The following is a 24,122-nucleotide window of genomic DNA, read 5'->3' on the forward strand; positions in this document are numbered from 1 at the left end:
AAGTGAAAAATTGCCCTGGGACAGAGAATCATAAATCTAGTGCTGAAGGAGTGGCAGAGGTCATATGGCCACCACCACCCCCCTCATTTGACAGGTAAACCCTGTGGCCCAAGGAGGTTCAATAACTTTCTCCAAATCACATAGGTAGCAAAGATCAGGGGTGAGGAAGGAAAGAAAGAGAGAGACAGAGAAGGGAGAGAAAAAGACAGGGAAAGGGATAGGAGAGGGAAGGAGGGTTAGATGGAAAGAGGAAAAATGGGAGAGGGGAGAGAAGGAGGAGGAGAGGGAGAGAAAAGAGGGAAAGAGAGACCAAGAGAGAGAAGAGAGACAGAGACAGGGGAGAGGAAGAGAGAAAAGGAGAGAGGGAAAGGGGGAGGGATGGAGAGAGATAAAGAGAGAGGAGAGGAGCGGAAAGGAGAGGAGAGGAGAGGAGAGGAGAGGAGAGGAGAGGAGAGGAGAGGAGAGGAGAGGAGAGGAGAGGAGAGGAGAGGAGAGGAGAGGAGAGGAGAGGAGAGGAGAGGAGACGAGAGGAGACGAGAGGAGACGAGAGGAGAGGAGAGGAGACGAGAGGAGAGGAGAGGAGACGAGAGGAGACGAGAGGAGACGAGAGGAGACGAGAGGAGACGAGAGGAGACGAGAGGAGACGAGAGGAAAAGAGACGAGAGGAAAAGAGACGAGAGGAAAGGAGAGGAGAGGAGAGTTAGACCAGACTTCCCCCAATTCTGTACCTAAAGAAGTTCATTCTGACCCTAGAAACTATCTCACCCAGGAGAAAGGTGAAGAAATATGAGCCAAAAAAGGACTATGAACAGAAGAAGGGGAGAATATGAGAGATAGAAGGAGGATAAAAGGTGAAAGAATATCTCGGAGAAGGAAGGAGTCTAGGGAGGAAGAGAGGAAGGGGATAGGGCCATAGTATCCTAGATCAAGAACGAGAAGAGATTTTAGAGGCTGAGTACAACCTTCTTATTTTAAATAAGAGTAATAGGGCCCAGACAGGGATTATTAAATGACTTGCCCGAAGTCATATATCTAATAAGTGTCTAAGGTCAGATTTGAACCCAGATCTTCCTGACTCCAAGGCCATCATTCTATCCACTAGGGTGGGAGGGAAGACAGAACATACCTTGGGTGTCATGTCATGGGTGATACAGAACTCTAGGTGCTGCAGGATGCTCTCCATGGTGTGGTAGGGCTGCTGCTTGGTAGTGCGGAGGTACTTCTGCATGGCTCGTGCCATGGAGGCAAAAATGGCTTGGGCTGCCTCTCTTGGATCCATCACCTCCCTGGGGTTCTTTTGCTCCTCTTCCTGTAGCCTCTTGATGTGTGTGAAGGCCTCTTCCACTGCTACCACCAGTCTGGTCGGGGAGGGGGGCGGGGAGAGAAGAGATTGTTCAGAGACCACTCACCTCCTAAAGCCTTTCATCATAGAGCAACCTAAGCCTCGCCAGACCTCTGCAAAAAAAGGGTCATTTTGTCTCTCCCACTGCCTCCTGACAGGAGGGAGGATCCTTTCCGGGGAGGACTCCCCAAATAAGGGGATCTTATAGGGGGCAGCTAGGTGGCACAGTGGATAAAGCACTGGCCCTGGATTCAGGAAGACCAGAGTTCAAATTCAGCCTCAGACATTTGACACTTACTAGCTGTGTGACCCTAGGCAAGTCACTTAGCCCTCATTGCCCCACCAAAGAAAAAGAAATAAAAAATAAGGAGATCTCACAACTTCCCTCAAAACACAGGGGATTTCTTCCTAACATTTCCCCCTGAAACCCTCCTGCTACCACCTGTAGCAGCTTATGTCTGTTCTCCATGGAAACAAGAAGAGCTGCCATCAATAATAATACCACATATCTCCATCACTCTTTCTAGTTGACGGAGCATTTTGGTCACAACCCTTTATGTGAGGCAGTGCAAGAATTTTTATCCCCATTTTATAGTGGAGGAAGTTATGGTTAAATGATTTACCCATGGTCATACAACCAAGCAGCAAAACCAGGACTAGGACTCAGGTCCTTAGGTCTTCTAGTCTTTCAACTACACCACCCTCTTTACACCTAGATTTCTTAAAACTCACAATGAGAATCAGCTCTTTACACCAGCTCCTACCCCACTTTCTTTAGGAAGAAGTTACTCCCGAGACTGACTTTGCATTATTCTTCCTGAATTATTCTCCCAATCATCTTCCTTTCACGTCTTCCCTCTCCTAAGCACTGTACAAGGTTTTTTGTTTGTTTGTTTGTTTTTTTGGTGAGGCAATTGGGGTTAAGTGACTTGCCCAGGGTCACACAGCTAGTAAGTGTTAAGTGTCTGAGGCCAGATTTGAACTCAGGTCCTCCTGACTCCAAGGCCGGTGCTCTATCCACTGCGCCACCTAGCTGCCCCCTGTACAAGGTATTTTTTTTTTTAATTAAGATGAATTAAAATCATTTTCTTTTGAGACTGAGACCATGATCATACACTACCATCGCCAATAACACCCTGGATGGGTACAAAAAAAGGATTTGGTATCAGGGCTCCACAGCAAGGGGATATCCATTCTTCCATCTATCCAAAATCTCAAAAAAATTGGTGCAAGGGATATAGAAGATGCTGACAATGAAGTCCCTAAGAAAAAGCATGAATGTAGGTAAGTCTGTTAACTCAATTTCCTCATCTGTAAAATGGAGGAATTGAATTATATGATCTCTAAGGTCCTATCCAGCTCTGTCATTTTATGACCCAAAAGCAGAGGATGGGACACTGCTGAAGGCTGTGTTCTCCTTCCTAATGGAGAGGATAACAGACCCAAGAAAGGGAGGGTATGGTGGAGAGGTGTCCAAAACAGAGGCAACTGTGACCAACCAGCTCAAAGTTCTACTAGGCAGCTAGGTGGCTCAGTGGATAGAACATAGAGTAAAAAAGACCTCAACTCAAATCCAACCTATACATTTTACAGATAAGGAAAGTGAAGCCAAAGGAGCACTTCTCCGAAGTCATAAAGGGAGTTTCTACGCGATCTCAATCCATCCCACTGCAGTCATCTTTCCCCTCACACATCCCCCTCTCCTGCCCCAGAGAACAGACCTGGCTCTGCGCTTTCGCACCCTCCGTTCATGCTCTGCCTCCTCATAATAATACTCATTGTGGCTGTTGTCCCGCCTCCGAGCTGCTGCCGCAATCACTGCCCGAGACTGCCCAGTGGAGTTGTTGGTGCTGTTCTCTGAGAGAAGGCAGGGAGGCAGAGGTGGGGATCAAAATGGGGAAAAGGTGTCCAGGGAGACCTGGGGCTGAGGGCAGCAGCCTGACTAGCCATAGTCTTCAGGAGGCACTGTCCCCAGCCACCTTTGGAGAAGGGCCCCCAGGGAACAGCACTCAAGAAGGGCAAGGACTCCAAGCAGGTCCATAAGATTTGGAACTTAGATGGCTGAAGGGCTTAGAGTGCCAGGGCCGACGAGGAGACACAGAGCAGCCAAAGGAGGGGAAACCTGAGAGGGCAGGGGTGAGGGAAGCAGAGGCAAAGGGAGGGAAGTAGGGGAAAGGATCCAAAGGCTCAGCCCCTCCACCTGGAGTCAAGGGGAAGGACAATACAAAAGGGCCTAAAGAAAGGGAGTGAGAAACGAAGGCAGTGAAAGAGGAGGGAGAGGAAGAGAGAGAAAAGAAAGGATGTGCAAAGGGAAGCCTGATAGCAAAGGGCAGAAAAGTGGAAGATCCTGGCTGCTCACCCTCTCCGAGGGAGTACACCTTGAAGCCGGACACTTTCTTGGCCAGGACGGACTTGGGCAGGTTGAGGAGGGCAGGGTTGTAGACGGGGAAATCATGGTAATACTTCTCCAGGATCCACACTGCCACACGCTGGATGCTGTGGGGGAGACGGGAGAGGAAGCGAGGGGAAGGGGAGGGGAAGGGAGGTAAGGGGAACATCCATGGTCACCTCCGCTCCCACACACACACAAAGGTGTCCGGAGGGAGGGACACATCAGGGCAGGACGGCAAGACAAGAAAGGACGAAGGATAGGGAGAAGCTGCTTCTGACAAGTCCAGCTTAAGGAAGCCGCCCTGAGGTCTCTCCCCCTTGGCCTCCTTCCAGCCTCCAGATCAGAGCCCTTCTCCTGGCCAGGCTGTGATTGTCTTCTAATCCCACACTCAAAGTCCTATACAAGTGGGACCTTCTCTGAGGTCCTCCCATGCCACCAACAGCCTCTACTCATCAATGCCTTTGGAATCTTTCTGGGCTGAGAAAATTTCCCAAGTGACAGTTGGAAACCAACAGAGCCCCCACCAACCACCCTCTCCTACTAGATCCTAAGGGACAATGAAATGGGAACCCCCACCCCAGAGTGTTAAGGGTCTAAGGCCAGGCCCAAGACTCAAGTTGCCAGATCTTGAGAAAATGAAGTATCCTTCCCATACATCCCATCAAAAATACACACATACCCACACAGACACGGACACTCACACACACACACACACACACACACACACACACACACACACACACACACACTCACTCACTCACTCACTCACAATATATACATGGACCCACACAAATACACAGATTCTTTCCCAAGTTAATTCATAAGTAGTACAAGACCACTGACCCACAGCCTCTCCCAATATAGCCTTCTTTTCAAAGTAATTGCCCTCTGCCCTACCTGGCTCCATTCATTTCACACTCACTGAATAACCAGAAAGGGTACGTTCTTGTGGTAGTCACAACTCAAGGAAATGTAAAAAGGACCCAAAAAAGCCACTGGTGTGGGCCCATACCCTTCTCCTACATAGAACTCCTCCACCCCCTCCATTTTGTCTTTACCTCCAGGATTCCATCTCCCCTACAAACTCTGTACCACTTCTCTCACCAAAGTTCCTCAGCCCCACCATATACTGACCCTGATCATTCCTTCAGCCCCAACATAGCTCCCATCCTCAACATATTTGTCCTTCAGCACTTCCAGTTATTCTCCATTCCCTACCAACTGCTATCTACTGAGTGAATGCTAAACCCAATTCCCCCAGGTAACTCATGCCCTCAGCTCCCCAATATTCTTCCTACCCCTTTACCCACCCACCTCAAGCCCCCAACCACTTACCTCCCATATGGTCCCAAATCCATTCCTATGCTAATAATCTCTCCCTGCCCTCCCATAACCCTAGTTCTAACCTAATCAATTTCCCATCCCCTCTGCTACCCCATCTCAATGCCCTTAATCTCCTGCATGCTCTCACGTATGCATACACCCAAGATGCGCACCACACACACACACACACACACACACACACTGTACCTGAGGTGGCCAACATTGTAGAAGCGACTGGCCCCATCAGTGGAGCGCACGACTTTGAGGGTGAACTGGGGCTGTAGCTGGCGCAACTCCAGCAGGACCACGGCGAGGTAGTGCACAAAAAGCAGGGCATCTACCAGGGAAACAGCAAACTGCACCACACCCTGATAGCTGCGCTCCCTCGCCTCCAAAATCCTAACCCCATAGAAGAGCCAGTAGGAGACCACGAGCAGGAAGACGAGCACCATGAGCAAGGCGCGCAGCACGAAGACGCGGGGCAGCGAGGCCTTGGGCCGGCGGAAGAACAGGGCCCAGCTGCCCAGCAGCAGGATGAGCAGCTTGAAGGCCACTGAGATGAAGAGTCCCTCGCAGGCCGCCCCACACGGCTCCAGCTCTTCCCGCCACAGCAGTGGGGGCAGCAGGAGGAAGGCCAGCGGGGTGAGGAAGGAGAGCAGCGCCAGGGTAGCCCCAGCCACTACACCCAGGTGGCGTGAGCAGTCCAGAGGGACACTGTCCTCCATGTCCTTGGCAATGCGTGTGAGGTCATCGTGGGAGATGCTGTGTTCCGACGTGCCTGTCACCACCGTCGTTGTCTCACCCCAGTTATCATCCTTTGAGGGAACATAAAGAGGAATAAAAGGGAGAATGTTGGGGAGGGCGAAGGAGGCAGAAAAGGAGAAGGAAGAAGAGAGGAGAAGAGAGGAAAAGGGGGAGCAAGGATAATGGAAAAGGAGAAGGCAGAAAGGGGAGAGGATGGTAATCAACAAATATTCTGTTAAGAAATATTTAGGGGGGGGGCAGCTAGGTGGCTCAGTGGATAGAGCATTGGCCCTGGATTCAGGAGTACCTGAGTTCAAATCCAGCCTCAGACACTTGACACTTACTAGCTGTGTGACCCTGGGCAAGTCACTTAACCCCAACTGCCTCACCAAAAAAAAAAAAGAAATATTTAGGGGGCAGCTAGGTAGCACAGTGGATAGAGTACCAGTCCTGGATTCAGGAGGACCTGAATTCAAATCCAGCCTCAGACACATAACACTTACTAGCTGTGTGACCCTGGGCAAGTCACTTAACCCCAATTGCCTCACCAAAAAAAAAAAGAAAGAAAGAAAGAAATATTTATCAAGTACCTACTGGTCCCTAACACTGTATCAGGCTCCATGTTCAGAGAAATATAGACAGTTGGAAACCAACCAGCTTCTGTCTTCAAAGAGCTTATAATCAAGACAAGACAAAAATCATAAGCCCATCAACCAGGGAAATGACTAAAAAAAATTGTGGTATATGAATGTAATGAAATACAACTGAGCCATACAAAATAATAAATATGATGTACTTTGCACTGGCACAAAGAAGGTGTTTAATAAATGTTGACTGATTGATTGATTGGATCCAGAGATCTATATGAACTCATTAGAGAGGAAAATAAGCATAACTAAAACAATCTCCATGATGGCTATGATAACATAAAGAAAAGTAGCTCCAAAAGACTGGTGAAGACTGATGGTAAAACATGCTTCTTGCTCTTTGGTAGAGAGGTATGGAAAGAGACAGGCATTTTTCAGACATGACCAAGGCGTGATAGTACTTATTTGTTATAAGTGTGAGATTCTGTTAGGTTGCTTAAAAAGAGCATCAATGAAATGTTTTTAAAAGTACATAGAAGGGGGCAGCTAGTTGATGTAGTGGATAAAGCACCGGCCCTGGATTCAGGAGGACCTAAGTTCAAATTCAGCTTCAGACACTTGACGCTTAACTAGCTGTGTGACCCTGGGCAAATCAATTAACTCTCATTGCCCCCCCCCCCAAAAAAAAGTACATAGAAGAAAATTTTAAAAATTTAAAAGGGGACACAAATGGAACAATTTTGTTGTTACTATTGTGTTAAATGTAATACATACTGTTAAAAAAAAATCTATGTATTATAGAAGTTCACAGTTTCAATCCCACCCTCTTTTATGTTCCTTTTTCCCCATCAATTGTTGATTTGTTGATTAAGTTAATAATAATTAATATTTTTTAAAGAATAACATATTTCAATAGGTCTATTGAGCACTTTCTGTGCCACAGTTCTGTGAGGTCAGCAATACAAATATCATCCCCATTTTGCAGGTGAGGAAACTGAACCTCAGAGAAGCAAGGTTATTTTTTCATGGTCACATAGCTAGCAGGTGGCAGCATATGGCAAATCCAGGACTCTTTACCACACTGCTGACCTGAAAAATAACAAAGCCACATGAAAATAAATGGAAATAAACAAACCATGTCAGTCAATGCCAAGCACCAAAGGAGTAGTAGAGACCATAAGTACTATAGAGCTTGGAAGAAGGAGAGATCATTATGGATTCCCTGGTCAAGGTGGCACCTGAGTTGGGTTTTGAAGGATTTGCATAGGTGGAGATGTCAAAAGGAAGACATTCAAGGGGGACGAAACTTTGAAAGGAACAGCAAAGAGATGTAAAAGAACATGACACATGGGGAGGGAGTGTGTACATCAATCTGGACATAGTAGTGTTTAAATAAGTAAGTAGTAACTGAGCTTTGAAATAGATTTGGAATAGAATGTAAAGGGCCCTGAATGCCGAGCTAAAGAATCCAGATCCAAATCAGGGCTCTTCCCATTATACCAAACTCCTGACCTGACAAAACATGAATGTCACACATGGTTGGGGGAATCTAACACATCTATAGGCAGTGGGGAGCCACTGCAGATTTGGGGCAGGGGAGTGACACAATAAAAGCAATATTTTTGGAAAATTAATCTGATTGAAAGGGAGTAGGGGAAGGAGACAAAAGATGGATTGAAAGCATAGGAATTGTCCAGTGATGAGTCAAAGAGACCAGTGGGGAGGCTATGACAAGAGTCCCAGAATAAGGGGATAAAAAAAGAGTTAGTGACAACCTGAATGGAAAGGAATAGACAAAGGGATATGAAGAAGGAAAGGCCTATGGTATTTGGTGACTAGTTATATGTTAAGGTCAAATGAATCCTGTTTAGGTAAAGATTACTCTGTGACCCTTTCCATTTCTGAAATCTTATGATTCTATAGAAAAGTAAAAAGGTAATTCCCTTCCTGCAAAGCAGAAGGATGTTGCCATGGGGTAGAGAGCCAAGGAAGGGGGGTGTAGAGTGGTATGGAGGAAGATCACTGGGTATGGAACATAAAGACCTGGGTTCAAATCTCACTCTTGGCATTTACTATCTCTGTGACCATGGGAAAAATCCCTTAACCTCCCTGAACCTCAGTCTCAATGCCTCCTTTATAAGAAAAGAAAAGTTGGAAGCATAAGATCCCTTATAGAAATGGAAGGGATAAAGCACATTGCTTTCTTTTTTTCTTTTTTTTTTTTTTTTGCAGGGCAATGAGGGTTAAGTGACTTGCCCAGAGTCACATAGCTAGCAAGTTTCAAGTGTCTGAAGCTGGATTTGAACTCAGGTCCTCCTGAATGCAGGGCCAGTGCTTTATCCACTGCACCGCCTAGCTGCCCCCAAGCGCATTGCTTTCATAGCCACCCTCTCCACTCTCAGGACACAGACACCCTAGGTACTTGCATATCCTCACATACCTACCTCTATTCCATGAGGCCAGCAGGCCAAAAAGCTATGCAGTCATCATTATACAGGCTCCCCAAGAATATTAGTCTTGACCTTCCAGTCTTATCCACTGAGTTTCTGCCCTTCTCCTTCCTACTTCCTTCATCTGCTCCCAGAACCATAGAATTCAGGAACTGTATCAAAATGTCATTCTATAAAATGCCACAAGAGGGCATCAGATTCTCCTCCACCTTCCCATCCATGGGAGCTTCCTAGCCTCAGCATTTCAGCCCTGCCACCAGTCTGACTGGTTAAGAACGCAGGAAAGAGCGTGATCAGATCCACTGCAATGCTCAGCCAGGACCCACTCTTTGGAGACCCTCAATGAAAAGGGGAAGCTAGTGAAGGGAGGGGAAAAAACCCCAAAAGCACTGGATTGTAAGTCAAAATATCTGGGTTTGAATCCTTGCTCTTCTACTTATTACCGGTGTAACCTTGAGCAACACCCAAATTTTCTGAGCCTGAGCTTCTTCATCTATAAAATGAATGGGCCGGACTAGATAATTCCTAATGACCCTTATAGTTCTAAATCCTAAATTGGTGGTTTTTATTTCTACAAAAATTTCTTCCATCTACCCTGGCCTGAAACTCTGAGAGAGAACATTGATATTGCCACCTTAAGGTTTGCAGAGCATTTTCCCTACAACATTTCCGTGAGGTAGGGTTAATTCTAAATGCAAATATCACCATTTTACAAATAAGGATCAGAAACAGGGAGATTGTGACTTACCCAAGGCCATCCAGATCCCTGAAGGACCTCCCTCCTTATCCTGCCTACCTACTGATTCCAAACTACCTGAGCCCCAGGAGACTTAGGTCCCAGTTCTTACCCTGCCACCAATTATGTATGACCTTGGGACAAATCAACCACTGAGGAGGGTAGGCAAGGAATCTTCATGTGACAGAGAAATAATGAATTCACAAAGATAGAGGAAGTGCAATAAGATAAGGAGAAAGTCAGAGACAGAGACAGAGAGACAGAGACAGAGATATACAGGGAATAAAAAGATATCAGAGGCAGAGTCTTAGGGACAGAAACCCAGCTGAAAAATAGAAAGGAGGGGGAAACACTGAGGAGCAGAGAACTGAGGAGAGTCATGAGTAGAAAGAGTTGGAGGGGAGGATAAGAGATGTAGGGAAGACACAGAGAGATAGGGAGACAGACATAAGCTGGGGAGAGAGAGAAAGATGGCTAGCTCATGTGATTTATGGAGCATGCGTATATCTGAGTTTATCTACATGTGTCTGAGTTTCCATGTACATGAATTTGGAAATATATTCCTGGAAATTTCTATAGGTACATCCAAGGCATTTGTATGAGGTTACTGACAAACTGGAGTATCCAGAAAGTTCTGAGTAGTGTTTGTGCCTGAGTAGATTATGTCACCATGTCTAGGATTAGATGCTGAAGCACCACCTCCTACCTGAGGCCTATCTCTCTCTCTCTCTCTCTCTCTCTCTCTCTCTCTCTCTCTCTCTCTCTCTCTCTCTCTCTCACACACACACACACACACACACACACACACACACACACACACACACACACACCCCTAGTGGCTGGTGCCCTACCCACCAAAATTACTTTATAATTATTATGTATGACTTCATAGGATCATTGATTTATAGCTGGAAGGAACCTTAGAGGCCACCTTCCCCCTCGTTTTATAGATGTGGAAACTGAGGCTCCAAGAGTGCCCAGGATCACACAGCTAGTGGCACCTGAGGCAAGATTGGAAAGCAAGTTTTTCTGATTCCAAGGCCAAGATTCTATCCACTACACCACAGGTGTCAACTCCCAAGTATGGGCTGGGAAATATCTCAAAAAATGATAAAATACAATAGACCATAGAGAATGTTAATATGTGGTTTTCTAAGTCAATAAGCAGCTGGTAACAATCCTTATGTGCAGATTAGTGGCCCCTAGCTTGACACCACTGCTCTATACCATTTTATGGTTGTGGTTCTGTTCAGATCTGACTCTTCGTGGCCCCATTGGGGGTTTTCTTGGCAAAGATGCTGCAGTAGTTGGCCATTTCCTTCTCCAGTTCATTTTACAGATGAGGAAACTGCATCAAACAAGGTTAAGTAGCTTGACCAGGGTGGCACAGCTAGTAGCTGAGGCCAGATTTGAACTCAGGCCTTGCTGACCCCAGGAACGACATTCTATCCACTGCACCATCTAGTTGCCCTTCTTATGGTTAGGAATTGTTTTGGGTTTTTTCTCTGTATTCCCAGCACCTAGCATGGTATATCTGAAACAGCTAATAATTATAAAGAACTTTTAAGGCTTGCAAAGTACTTTATAAAAATTATCTCATTCTATCCTCACAAGAGTCCTAGGAGGTATGTGTTAATATTATACCTCATTTTACAGAAGAGACTGAGGTAAATAGTAGCTAAATGACTTGCCCAAAATCACATAGCTAATAAGGGTCTGAGGCTGCATTTGAACTCAGATCTTCCTGACTCTAAGTACAGCATTCTACTGCACCACCTACTTAATAAATGTTTATTGAACAAACAAAGCCCCACGCAGACAGGGACTATGTCATTTTCATCCCTGTACTCCCACACAGAGCATAATACCTTAAACATAGTACATTCACTTAATAAATTCCTGTTGAGTTTATTAAACCAAGAAAGAGAAAAGGGAAGACAGAGACAAAAGGATCCAGAAAAGAGGGAGGAAGCAGCAGTGCTAGAGGGGACTGTCACTAGCCTGGCAGTTGGGAGACCTGGATTTAGTCCTGCCTCTGACACTTACCATGCAATCATAGGCAAGCCAATTTAGATCTCTAAGCCAAAGCTGCATAGAGTTATATATTTAGAGATGGATGAGACCTTAGAGATCAGGTCATCCAAGCCCCTCATTTTTACAGATGAGGTAATCAAGGCTCATCTCAGAGACAACCAAACAATCCTCCTGACAGAAAGAGAGTAGAGTTAGCCTCAGAAAAGTTCAATGACTTTTCCAAGTTTGGATGGGTAATAAGTGACAGAGTTGAAATTCTAACTTAGCTGCACTGACTCCAAATTAACTGCACTTTCCTCACCTTTAAAATGAGGGGGCTGAATCAGATGATCTCTAAGGGTGGTTCTAGCTACAAAACTCTGTGATTATAGAATCTCCTTCTCACAGCTCCTCACCCGTTCATCCCCTCTGGTTGACTCATTGTCCAGCAGGGGTTCCCCGGGTGCCTGTATCGTCACTGATTTGTCTCCTCGGCTTCCATCCCTGCTCTTGGAGCGGTGTCTGTCCCGCCGGTCCCTGTGGTAAAAAGGGAAGGAAGCAGATATGAAAAGTCAGCGAAGAGAAGATAAATGTCCCATTTAGGCCCACCTTTGCCTCCTCCGCCCTCCCATTCTGACAGGCTGTCTTATCTGCCATCCATATCCCCACTCCCCACTTCAAACAGAGCTCTCTCTCTCTCTCTCTCTCTCTCTCTCTCTCTCTCTCTCTCTCACTCACTCCAGGTCCCCCCCTCTTCCCTCAGTATCCATCACACCCACCTATGTTTCCGGGAGCTTCGGGAGTGACCAGACTTGTAGGAGTAACCGGAGTACTGGGACTCGGTGTCCATGGCCTCAGAGCGCCGCGCCTTGTAGCGCTCCAGGGCCGTGGGCTGGGGCCTCCTTGGGGGCCCCAAGGCCACTTCCTTCAGCTCTGGCTTCTTCAGGCCAAGAGGCACCTTCAGGAAGTCAACTGTCACCCTGAGGGACTCTATTTTGCTGGACGGGTGGGCTCGTCTCAGAGAAAACCAAGCGGCACTCCTGATAAAAAGAGAGTGGGGTTAGACATGGCAGGGGGACACCACCCAGGAGCTCAGGATAAACAGATGGAGAATGGGAGACAGGCAATGAGAAATCAAAGCTTCTATCCTAACCCCTTCCCCGGTTTCTATTCCTCCCCTCAGAGAACTCAGAGAAGTAAAGAGATTACCCATGGCCCTAATTTGTAAAATGTGCACAAGGTTACCCAGCCTCATCCCCCTTGAGAGATATCAAGGAATAAGAATGAGCCTAGGTAGGAGAGAGCTGCTATCCAAAGCTGAACCCCACTTTCATGAAAGTTTTCCAAGTTCTTCCCACTATTAGCATCTTCCTTCTGAGATTACCTCCCATTGACTGTCTATATCTTGTATGTACATATGTGCTGCTTACATGTTGTCTCCCCCATTGGAATGTTAGTTCCTTGACGGCAAGGACAATATTTTTGTCATTCTTTTTATCCCCAGAGCTTAGTACAATACTCAGAACTTAGTAAACCCTTTAAAAATGCTTGTTGACTGACTCACTGATTCTCCCACTGAAAAAAGAGTAGCACAACAGATTATGTGGGGTATGGAGCCTCTCTGCCTTCAGTGTCACATCCAGCCTGTGAAGGATTCAGATTCACGGAGAATCTCCCAACCTAGGTATAGACAAAACTCAGGCCCCAAATCCTATCACCAAATGCCTGCTGGCCGTTTCTACCTAGATGTCCCACTAGCATTTCAAACTCATCAAGTCCACAGACCAGAGAACAGGCCAGGCAAGTGAAGAACCTGCCCCTCCTTAAACCTTACCACCTTAGACCCCCTGAAATTTGGGACAGTACATCCTGGAAGCAGTGCCCTAATTTAGGAAGGAGTCAAGTCAAGTAAGGGAGGGGCAGGATGAGCAGACAGAGAAAGATGCAGAGCATAGAAAATTTCTTTAGTGACAGGGAAGATCAAGGTGCACCCTCAGAAGATGATAGCAGCATCAGGGCTCCTACATCCAAAGCTTCCAAGAAAAATATGAATTGGTCTCAGGCCATAGGAGCACTCAAATAGGACTTTGAAGATAAAGTAAGAGAGGTAGAGTTAAAAATGGAAAGAGAAATGAGAGTGATGAAGGAGGGTCATGAAAAAAAGTCAACAGCTCAAACTCATCAAGTCCAAAACAAATCTTGTACTCTTTCCTACTAAGCCCATCTTCCTAACCTCCCTCACTGCCTGTTGAGACATCACCGTCCTCCCCTACTCTTCACTCTTCTTCACTCTTCACACACACACACACACAATCCAGTAGTCTTGTCAATTCCACCTCACATGTCTTTCAGAGAGCTCTGAAGGACCACATATAGTGTGATACTGAGCAAGTCACAACATTCAGCCTCCCAAGTTTTCTTCCCCAATGTAAAATGAAAGGATTAGATTAAATTTAGATTGTCAAGTTCCCTTCCAGCTCTAAATCTATGATCCTATTATTTCTTCCATCAGTTACTCCACGCTTTTCCTCTCTCACTCCACCCTGCCCCTCAAGGAAAAAACCAGAACAACTTTTTGATGGGACTATTAAGCTTTAGGTATACTCGATGAGAAAAGTTCTCAAGACACTAAGGGCTGGATAGAGTACAAGGGTCAGGAGAGTATTCTCAAGAGAATCAAGACCTATCTGGAGGATCCCCATATTGGAAGTCAGGTCATTGGTGTCCATTAACAAATTACCCAGAAAGGGATGGATTCCAAGGATATAATAACTTAAGCTAATGATCCCACCACTCCTGTGAAGCTCTGTGAAGATTACAGAATTAATAGAAACTCCGAGACCATCTAGTTCAACCCATACATGAAAACAGAAATACTCTCTATAATATCTCTCACCAAGCATTCAGTCAACTTCCATTTGAAAAACTGGTGAAACCACGAACTCCCCGTTTCTCTTTCTGAACAATTAATTGTTAGGAAACTTTTCCTTATATCCAGCCAAAACCTATCTCAGTGGCTTCTACTTGTTGCTTAGTTTTGCCTCTGGAGCAAAAAAAAAAAAGAAAAAGAAAAAGAAAAGAAAAAAAAAAGAATACATCTAATACTTTCTCCACATAGCAGTCTTTCAAACAAATAAAAATAGCTATTGTAAGCCACATGAGTCCTCCCCAACTTTTCCCAGCAGGCTAAACATCCCTGTTTCCCTCCACCACAGATTCTCATGCTGCATGAACTCAAGGGCCTTCCCAATCTTCAGAATCCACTTCTGGACATATTTTCCTTTGTCAAATGTGTTGACTAAAATGCTCTATAAATACAGGATTATGGAAACAGTCTGACGAGGGTAGAGTGCAGTGAGATGATCACTTATTTCATTTGCTTTTAACAAAAATGAATTAAGCACTTATTATGTACAAGATGCTGGGCTAGACACTGGTGACAGAAAAGTAATAATGAAATAGTACTTGCCCTCCAGAAGCTTACATTCTACATGGAAGGTACAACATGGATCTAGAAAAGTAAATACAAAGTAATTTCAAGTTGAGTAGAGAGAAGAGTGTGCTGGTAAATGTTTAACAACCAGTTCTCTACACACACAAAAAAAAATGTAGGCTAGACACACTTAAGTTTAATCTGCATTATGAAGACTCTCCATCACTTTCTTAAATCTAGGCAATCAACAACAAAAAATAAATCAAGCCTTAATTTGTAGTGTTTCCAAGGTGTAAATGATCACACTGAAAATTCAATAATCTGTTTCCCAGGTAGAAGCTGGCTCCAGCATACCCCTGGTCAAGTACTCTCTCTCTTTTTTTTCTTTTTTTTTTTTCTGGTGAGGCAATTGGGGTTAAGTGACTTGCCCAGGGTCACACAGCTTGTAAGTGTCAAGTGTCTGAAGCTGGATTTGAACTCAGGCCCTTCTGAATCCAGGACTGGTGCTTTATCCACTGTGCCACCTAGCTGTCCCTGTCAAGTACTCTTAATGACCAGATGGTATATGTCCTGTAGCTGATTTCAGACTCTTCCTTCATCCCATATACTGGCTTACTTATCCTATAAACAAAGGGTTGTCCAAAGTCATTTCTCTAGGTCTCATTTCCTCAATGTCTCTGTCTAGTATACTTACAAATCAGTGACCTGGGCAGGGTTTGTTTTTTAGTTGTTGTTTGGAGCTAGGGGGAGAGAGAGGAAAGGAGGAATAGAGTTACTGATGAAGGAAATCATAGATGCAAGGATTCAGAGCTGGAAGGGACCTTTAACAGATAGAAATTTTGATCCAACTTCTTCACTTTAAAGCAAGAAACAAAACTGAAAAGGTTCATTGAGAGTAGGTGATTTACTCATGGTCACCCTGCTATAAAGGCTGAATTTGGATTCACATTCTCTGATTCCAAATCCATCGTCTTTCCACTGTAGGACACTATCTCCTGTAGGTGGGGTGAGAAAGAGGCAGAAAGATTCGAAAGCCTAAAATGGACAAGACCAAACTTTTCCCAGGGTGGGATAAGTAGGTAATACAGTAGATAGCTGGTCTTGGAGTCAAGAAGACTTCAGTTCAAGCCCTACCTATGATAAATGTTATTTAACTTCTCTGTACCTCCAGGCAACTCTTTAAGATATTAAGTGGAAGAACACTGGTTGGAGAAGTGTTTTCATCTCTGGAAATTTCCTACACCCCATGAAATTATAGGTCTGCTTCCCCCTTCCCCCCAACAAATGACCCAGTGAAGGAACAATGTTATGGCAGACCAGAAAATATCTGGATTTTGTTGTTGTTTTTGTTGTTTTGTTGTGGTTTTTTATGGCAGCTCTCTGAAAGATCCATAAGGTTCATATTCACAGCCTACTCCTACTCTAGACCAGGGCATCTTAAACTTTTTCACAACCTCTTTTTCCCTGATAAATTTTTACACAACTCTGGGTATACAGGTATATAAAATAGATATACATAACCTTTTACTGTTGTCAAATTTTTCACAACCCCCACATTCAGTTTAAGACCCACGGTTTAAGAAGTTAGGCTCTAGACAGACCCCCACCCACTACCAGAGCACCCACCACTTCCCCATCCAGGTCTTTATCTGGACCCCTACCTTCTTCCACATCCCCCAACCCTCCCTTTCTCTGTCATCCTCCCTCTCCTAAAATCATGAATCCTCTGCTAAAAACTTACTGCTACTTAGCCAATCCCTTGTGGCTCCCCAGCAATGACATCAGAGGCTGGGGAACCAATCAGATCACATCCCTCCCTATTAAAAACAAAAACCTTTTGAGTTCGCCTGGGCTGCCTTGTTGTATAAGGGACTTAAGAAGGGAATATCTCCATACAGAATGAGGAATGAATAAAGCAGGGCATGAACATGTATATGCCAAGGCCAGAGTGGCCTCTTTCAGAATCACAGTCTCCTTCCTCTTGCCATAGCCTGAGATTCATTGCTTGCCAAGAATCCAAAAACTTCCCCGCTTATATCTTTCATTGCCACCATCCACCTAGATAGATCCTTAAATGATCCTGCCCAAACACAGCTATCTCATTTTGGACCTCCTGACCTCCCTTATGTTAATCAAAACACATTAAGAAATAAGGGCCAGGGGGCAGCTAGGTGGTGCAGTGGATAAAGCGTCAGCCCTGGATTCAGGAGGACCTGAGTTCAAATCTGGCATCAGCCACTTGACACACTTACTATCTGTGTGACCCTGGTTAAGGGCCTACAGACCTAGCATCACTGACCTCTTCTGGGAAAGTCTGAGCAGCTGTCACAGACTGGGACTGTGGCCAGCCCCACATCCTTAACCCAGTCTGTTTCCCTTCTCGAACAGTAGTTGGCGTGTTTCTTGAAATACCTTTGTTCCATTCTCTCAACTGAACCCTATCATATCTATTCTTTAAGGCTATGCTCAAGCACCACCTATTCTATAAAGTCTTTTCTTGCCATCCCAGCCTGCACTGATGTCTCCCTACATCTATCCTAACCTCTCTCCTGACCTGCAGACTCACATCTCCAACTGCCTCCAAATGACATCTCAAACTGAATATCCCACAGACATCTTAATCTCACCATGTCTAAAACAGGAAATAAATGACAGGGGGAAGGCACTAGAATTAAGAGGGATGGAGAAAGGCTTTCTGTAGCAGGTGGGATTTTAGCTGAGACTTGAAGCCAGGGAGTAATATGCAAAAAGACTGGAAAGGGAACAAGGGGCCAAGTTGTGAAGAGATTTAAATGTCAAACAAAGAAGTTTAAATTTGATCCTAGAGGTAATAAGGAGTCACTGGAATTTATTCAGTAGGGATATGACATGATCATATCTGTACTTTAGGAAAATCACTTTGGTAGCTGGGTTGGAGAGGGGAGTGACTTGAATGAGGGTTTTGCAACTGAGAGGTGATAAGAGCCATATTAGGGTGGTTCATGCTTGAGTGGAGAGGAGGGGATAAATGGATGTAAGAGTTGCTATGGAGAGAGATTTGGCAACTATGTTGTGTTGAAAATAGAACAAGGGGCAGCTAGGTGGCGAAGTGGATAAAGCACCGGCCCTGGATTCAGGAGTACCTGAGTTCAAATCCGGCCTCAGACACTTGACACTTACTAGCTGTGTGACCCTGGGCAAGTCACTTAACCCCCACTGCCCTGCAACAAAAAAAAAGAAAAGAAAAGAAAATAGAACAATATTGAGAATTTTGCTAGGTGGCCTGATTTTTGTTATAAGGTGAGACATAAAAGAGAAACTGCAACTGTCATGAAGAATGAAGAGCACAGAGGTCAGATAGGACATCGATTCCCTATAGAGGAGATCTTCCAGATGCTGAGACACGGTACAAAGCACTGACTGTGGCCCCACTAAGCTGTTGGGTCACCTTGGCCATCCTCCTGTTACCAAATCAGAGGTGAGAAGTGAAAGAGAGTTGTCTGCTTTCAAGAATCAACAAAAGAAAGAGGCAGTGTGGGACAGCAGAATGAATAATGCCTCTGGATTCAGAGGGAAGTGGATTAGAATCATACCAATGACAGCCATGACCTGTGTGGCCTTAGGAAAGTCACTTTACCTTTCTGGGACTCAGTTTTCTCATTTTTAAAATTAGAGGGTTGGAACAGAATGCAGTTCCTTCCAGCTTTTAACCCTATGATCCTCCTATCAGAAATCTAGTATGTTACACACTTGCCCAGCCCCCAAGTCAAGAAACTTGTCTGCCCAGGTGCCCAGGTAAAGATAATCTGTTCTTTTAATCTCACTTCCTACTCTTGAAGACTAAAACTTACCTCATTTCACAGAGACAAACTGGGATCCATTGAGGGTCAGCAATTCACAGTCGAGTGGCATATATTTGGGGAGAGGGAGGGAGAGAGAAAGGAGGTTCAAAAGATGAAGGGTGTAGGGATTTAACCTAGGAAAGTCCCCTCTCTCTTCCTTTAGGTCAAGTAATCAGTCTGCCATGCCCCACTCACCAAATATGTGATAAATTTTCAGTATGGGCTCAAAGTAATCTAACTAGAACCTAGGATTTCTGGATTGTTTTTTTACAAATCTTCAAAACTGGGACTCAGTGCTCTTTCCTCCAGACCATACAGACATGAATTTCTAGAAAAAAATCACTATCTCCCAAATCAAGAACTTTGCCCTGAGTTCCTTGAAGGCAAGGACCTTTATTCATTTATTCATTCATTCATCATTTATCAAATATATATGAAGTTCCAACTGTTTTCAGAACAAACATTCTCCTAGTCCTCAAAACTTCCTACCCTCTTTCATGTCACAGAACCAGCAATATTCCTAAGCCTCACTAATTCTTGTCCTTTACCTGTGCCCTTGATGCCCATCTCTCCCAACTCTTCTAGGACCCAGCTGTAGAAGCCATCCTTTCCCACCTGGGATCTTCCATTTTCCCCTCTCCATTGTCTCTTTCTCATCTTCTTATATTGCTCAGGTCCCCCAGTGAGGAAAAAAAATCCCTCACTTGACACTATCCCATCTCTCTCCTCCCTTTCCAGACTAAACTTTTGGGAAAATCTATCTACACCTGAATTCTCTGTTTCCTCACTCCACATTTCCTCCCAACCCCTTGTTACCTAGCTTACATCTCTGCCACTGTACTAAAACTGCTCTTTCAACAGTCACCATAGACTAGATCTTGTACTCTCTAGAACCAATGGGTACTTTTTTCAGTTCTGATTCTCTTGACTGTTCTGTAGCTTTGGACAGCTTTATAACTTTTTCCTACAGGATACTCTCTCTTCTCTTGGCTTGAAAGATGTCACACAATCTATGCTTCTCCTAAACCTCTCTAACTAACTCTTTTTTTGTTTGTTTTTGTTTGTGGGGCAATGGGGGTTAAGTGACTTGCCCAGGGTCACACAGCTAGTAAGTGTCAAGTGTCTGAGTCCAGATTTTAACTCAGATCCTTCTGAATACAGAGCCAGTGCTTTATCCACTGCGCCACCTAGCTGCTCCCTCTAACTCTTTTCTGTGTCCTTTACTCATTCTCTTCCTTATCCCCCTAATGTGAGTCTTCCCAAGCATCTGTCTGTCTTTGGCTTTCTTCTCTCCCTACCTTCCCATCCATGACAATCTTCCTCACTCCTGCCTCTATACAGAGCACTCTCAATTCTATATGCCCTGTCCTGACTTTGCTCCTGAATGAGAGAATTCAAGGAGCTGTAAGCAAACATTTCAGAGAAAGTCAGAATCTAAACTGATGGGCATGTCATACTGTTCCACATAAGAAATCCCAAAAAGGACAAGAATATGCCTGTATCTCCTGCCCTAGATGCCAACAAGTGGCCTCCAAGGAAGCCTGCTAATTCAGATGCTAAGGTGAAGGATGCTGAACTTTATCAGAAAGACCTCTGGTTCATCTCAGAGAGGTGGGAGGAAAAGGAGGGAAGAAGATAGAATTTGGAACTCAAAAAATTTTAATGTTATTTTAAAAAACTGTTTCAGCATATAATTGGGAAAAAACAAAATATTATTTTTTAAAACACATCTCTCCTCTCATAGTCCCCTTGATGGACTCAATCCATATGAGCATTTCACAGTTGGGCCCACAGCTTGGGCCATCCCTAGCATCTAGACAAACTTTCAACATAGCCCCTGCCTTAGCACTCATTATAACCAAGGCCCCCATATGACTCAAAGGGAGAACCTAACATTGGCTGATCTCTATGAAAAGAATCTCTTCGTGTTATTGCTCTAATTAAAAAAAAAAGTCTTCAGTGGTTCCCTATTGTCACCGAGTAAAGTTCAATGCCTTTGTCTAGCCCTCAAGGAGTCCAATGGCACTTCTTACATTATCTCATCTTATTCCTCTCCATAAATTTTAGGTTAACTAGAGCCACACTAGACCATGGTTCCTGCACTCTACCATCTACCTCTGTTTTTGCTCACGAGGTTCTCTGTGCCTGGAAAAACCACCCTCCCACCCTCTTGGCTTGATCCATCCTTTAAAGCTTGCATCAAAGTTCCTCATCATCAGAGCTCTCAAATATGAAAGAGAGCCTGTACCAGAGTGGCAACCAGAGATAAGGAGAAATGTGAGGAATCTGGGATCTGCAGGACTTGGTAACTGACAGGATATGAAATGTAGACATGAGTCACTGAAGATTTTCCAATAGACAATACTCTATACAAAGCTCTATACATTTAAAAAAAAAATCAATTCATTTCAACAAGTATTTATTACCCCTCTCCTGAACAAGGGAAGATACAAAGCTTAAACAAGATCGTATCCTCCCCCTCACAGAATTTAGTACAAGCACAAATAAACTAACACAAAATATTACATGATAAGTACCACCTTGTCAGGTGTAAGAGAAAAAGCACTGAGAAGGGGATGTTACTTATAGAAGGGAAGAAAAAGAATTTTTAATTAAAAAAAAAAAGAAGGGAAGACTTCAGGTCTCTAGATGGGAAAGGAAGGAGGGAGGGAAGGAAGGAAGGAAGGAAGGAAGGAAGGAAGGAAGGAAGGAAGGAAGGAAGGAAGGAAGGAAGGAAGGAAGGAAGGAAGGAAGGAAGGAAGGAAGGAAGGAAGGAGGGAAGGAAGGAAGGAAGGTGGGAAGGAAGGAAGGTGGGAAAGAAGGAAGGTTAAAATTAAATTAAACTTGGGGCAGCTAGGTGGCACAGTGGATAGAGCACCGGCCCTGGATTCAGGACGACCTGAGTTCAAATCGGGCCTCAGACACTTAACACTGTGTGGCCCTGGGCAAGTCACTTAACCCCAATTGCCTCACTAAAAAATAAATAGATAGATAGATAGATAGATAGATAGATAAAGAAATGAATTAATTAATTAGTAGGAATGCAACAGGGGAGGGGGGTGGCATTCCAAACACAGGCAAAAGTATAAGCAAAGGCATGGATCTGGGAAATCACAGCACATTTAGGGGGCAGAGAATAAACCAGTTTGACTAGAGCATAAAGCCTGAAGCTCCTCCCCACTTCTTCCCACACACTCCACACCCCGCCCCCAACCTATGCTAGTGCATTGCACATAGCAGACACTTAATAAATTTGTGTTATCGATCAATCCAGGTCTAAGAGGTGAGGCTAGATGAGCCACAGCTCTGGGAACAGACACATTCCAGTCCCAGAACTACCTCAGAGACTCCTGGGAAAGAGAGACCGAATCCCCAAGATTTGGTGGAGTCAGTAAAGTCAGACACACTCAAATAGACAGAAGTACACTAGCCCAGATGCCTACCCACTCTGACAGATACAGATACACACACACACACACACACACACACACACACACACACACACTCTCTCTCTCTCTCTCTCTCTCTCTCTCTCTCTCTCTCTCTCCCTGGCTAGAAAAGCCACTTCAAACACATGCAGAAGAGAGCTTGATGGGGTTGTGTTATCCCCACCGATAAATTTTTAAAACAGACACAGGGCCAGCCACCAGTACCCCCTCCCCCTAGTCCTTTGTTCTTGCCTGTTCAGCCCACAGGCCCCTTCCCAGCCACCCACCCCTACCCCCTGCCTGGGGAACAGGCTCAGGCATCCACCTCCTTTCCCAAGTTACTCTTAAAGAGACAGCAAGACCCATTCCCTTCTATTCCCACCATCCTCATGCACTAACCTCCCTCCCCAACACAGGACAAGGTACCTAGAAAGCCCCAAATACCACCCACCAAAGGTCACTAAAAGGTCTAGGACAGAATCCAAAACTCTGGGACCCCAGCCAGCTAATCCCCCCAACATCCAACTACCAACCCAGCTACAACAGAAAGGAAAAGGGAGGAGTCCTTCTCTATTTAAGTCAGTCCCAGGGATTGGGCATCAGTGTCTCCAGACCAGGCAGGATTCTCAGGAAAGGGGGTGGGGACAGGAGAGAGCAACAAGTGGGAATGTTGAAAGGGAGAGGGGAGGGAATTATGGGCTTGGGGCGGAGCAGGGAGCTCCCAGGGATAAGAGGAGGCCTCTAAATTGGGACTCCACTCCCTCCCCCAACCCATTTTCTCCTCTAAAAAAATCTAATTCTCTTCAACAGTCCATATGGGGTTAAAAGAAGGCCAGAAGGAAGGAAAAGACCCTTCACAAAAAGAGGGGGGACCCCCTCCCTCAAAGGTCTTTCAGAAATAAAATTAATGGAATGTCTTAGCCTCATCCCGAGGGAGTTGGGGGGGGGGTCTTTTGTCCCTGCTGCCCAGCTTCTCCCACATTGATCACCATAGTAACCAAAGCCCCCTGTTGCCTAGGTGATGGCAGCCAGGTCCTGGAACCCATACCCAGCATCCAAAGCGTGAGAGGTTATGGGGATGGGGTAGGGGAGAGGTTAGGGACGAGGGGAAAGAATGGGGTATCTCCTTCCTCAGCCCCAGCTTTTGTCTGGGCTCTGGTATCAAATTTCTCCAGGAAACAATTGGAGCAAAGGCCCCAGAAAAAAATAAACCCAATGCTGTAGCTCTCCCTCCTCCATCCTCACACACACATACACACACAAGGGAGGGCAGCCTTTGACGCTGGAGGTACGCAGAGTGCTGGCCTGAACCCAAACCAGGAATGGACCCTGCCCCATTCATATCAAGCCGTTCAGATTGGATGGGGCTTGGCCACCTGATCCCCAAAACAAAACAAATATAGGGCACATGTGCATGTACACCCAGCGCAGACAGGAGAGCATAAACAACACAACAGGGGGGCAGGCAAACAAGTGTAATGAATCAGGATTAGGACCATGATACCCCGATCTCAATGACATCCAGTCCTGATCTAATTCATAGCCCAGTTCCAGCATGCACAGCTACAGAAAGCCATAAATAGAAAGAGTGAGGGAACCCAGGACTAAGAGAAATTGTTCAAGGGGCCAGAGGTTGAGGCTGGAAACTAGGACTCAGGGTACCTAAATTCTAGTTCTAGCTCCCAATCCATGTGTCCCTGGACAAGTCAATTCATCTGGATGATCCTGCATCCTTATATATAAAATAAGAAGACTGAATGACCTCAAAAGCTCATGTAAGCTCTAAAGTCCTATGACATCCTTACAAATCATTACAAAAGAGGGGATGGCATGGCTCCTAATCCCCACTAAGG

General features: G+C 45.2%; 1 protein-coding gene across 2 annotated transcripts in view; it reads right to left on the minus strand.

Moving 5' to 3' along the window:
• Positions 1–24,122, minus strand: part of VANGL2 (VANGL planar cell polarity protein 2) — an 82,166-nt gene that overhangs the window by 6,086 nt on the left and 51,958 nt on the right. For both annotated transcript variants that reach the window (XM_043963764.1, XM_043963765.1), the window contains exons 2-7: positions 12,367–12,627; positions 12,004–12,124; positions 5,265–5,872; positions 3,702–3,838; positions 3,064–3,199; positions 1,127–1,358 (exon numbers count right to left, since the gene is read on the minus strand). In XM_043963764.1, the coding sequence (XP_043819699.1) occupies positions 1,127–1,358; positions 3,064–3,199; positions 3,702–3,838; positions 5,265–5,872; positions 12,004–12,124; positions 12,367–12,627 (1,495 nt within the window). The remainder of the gene's footprint in view (positions 1–1,126; positions 1,359–3,063; positions 3,200–3,701; positions 3,839–5,264; positions 5,873–12,003; positions 12,125–12,366; positions 12,628–24,122) is intronic.

The sequence above is a fragment of the Dromiciops gliroides genome, chromosome 4 (genome assembly GCF_019393635.1).
Source record: "Dromiciops gliroides isolate mDroGli1 chromosome 4, mDroGli1.pri, whole genome shotgun sequence".
Classification (NCBI taxonomy): Eukaryota; Metazoa; Chordata; class Mammalia; order Microbiotheria; family Microbiotheriidae; genus Dromiciops; species Dromiciops gliroides.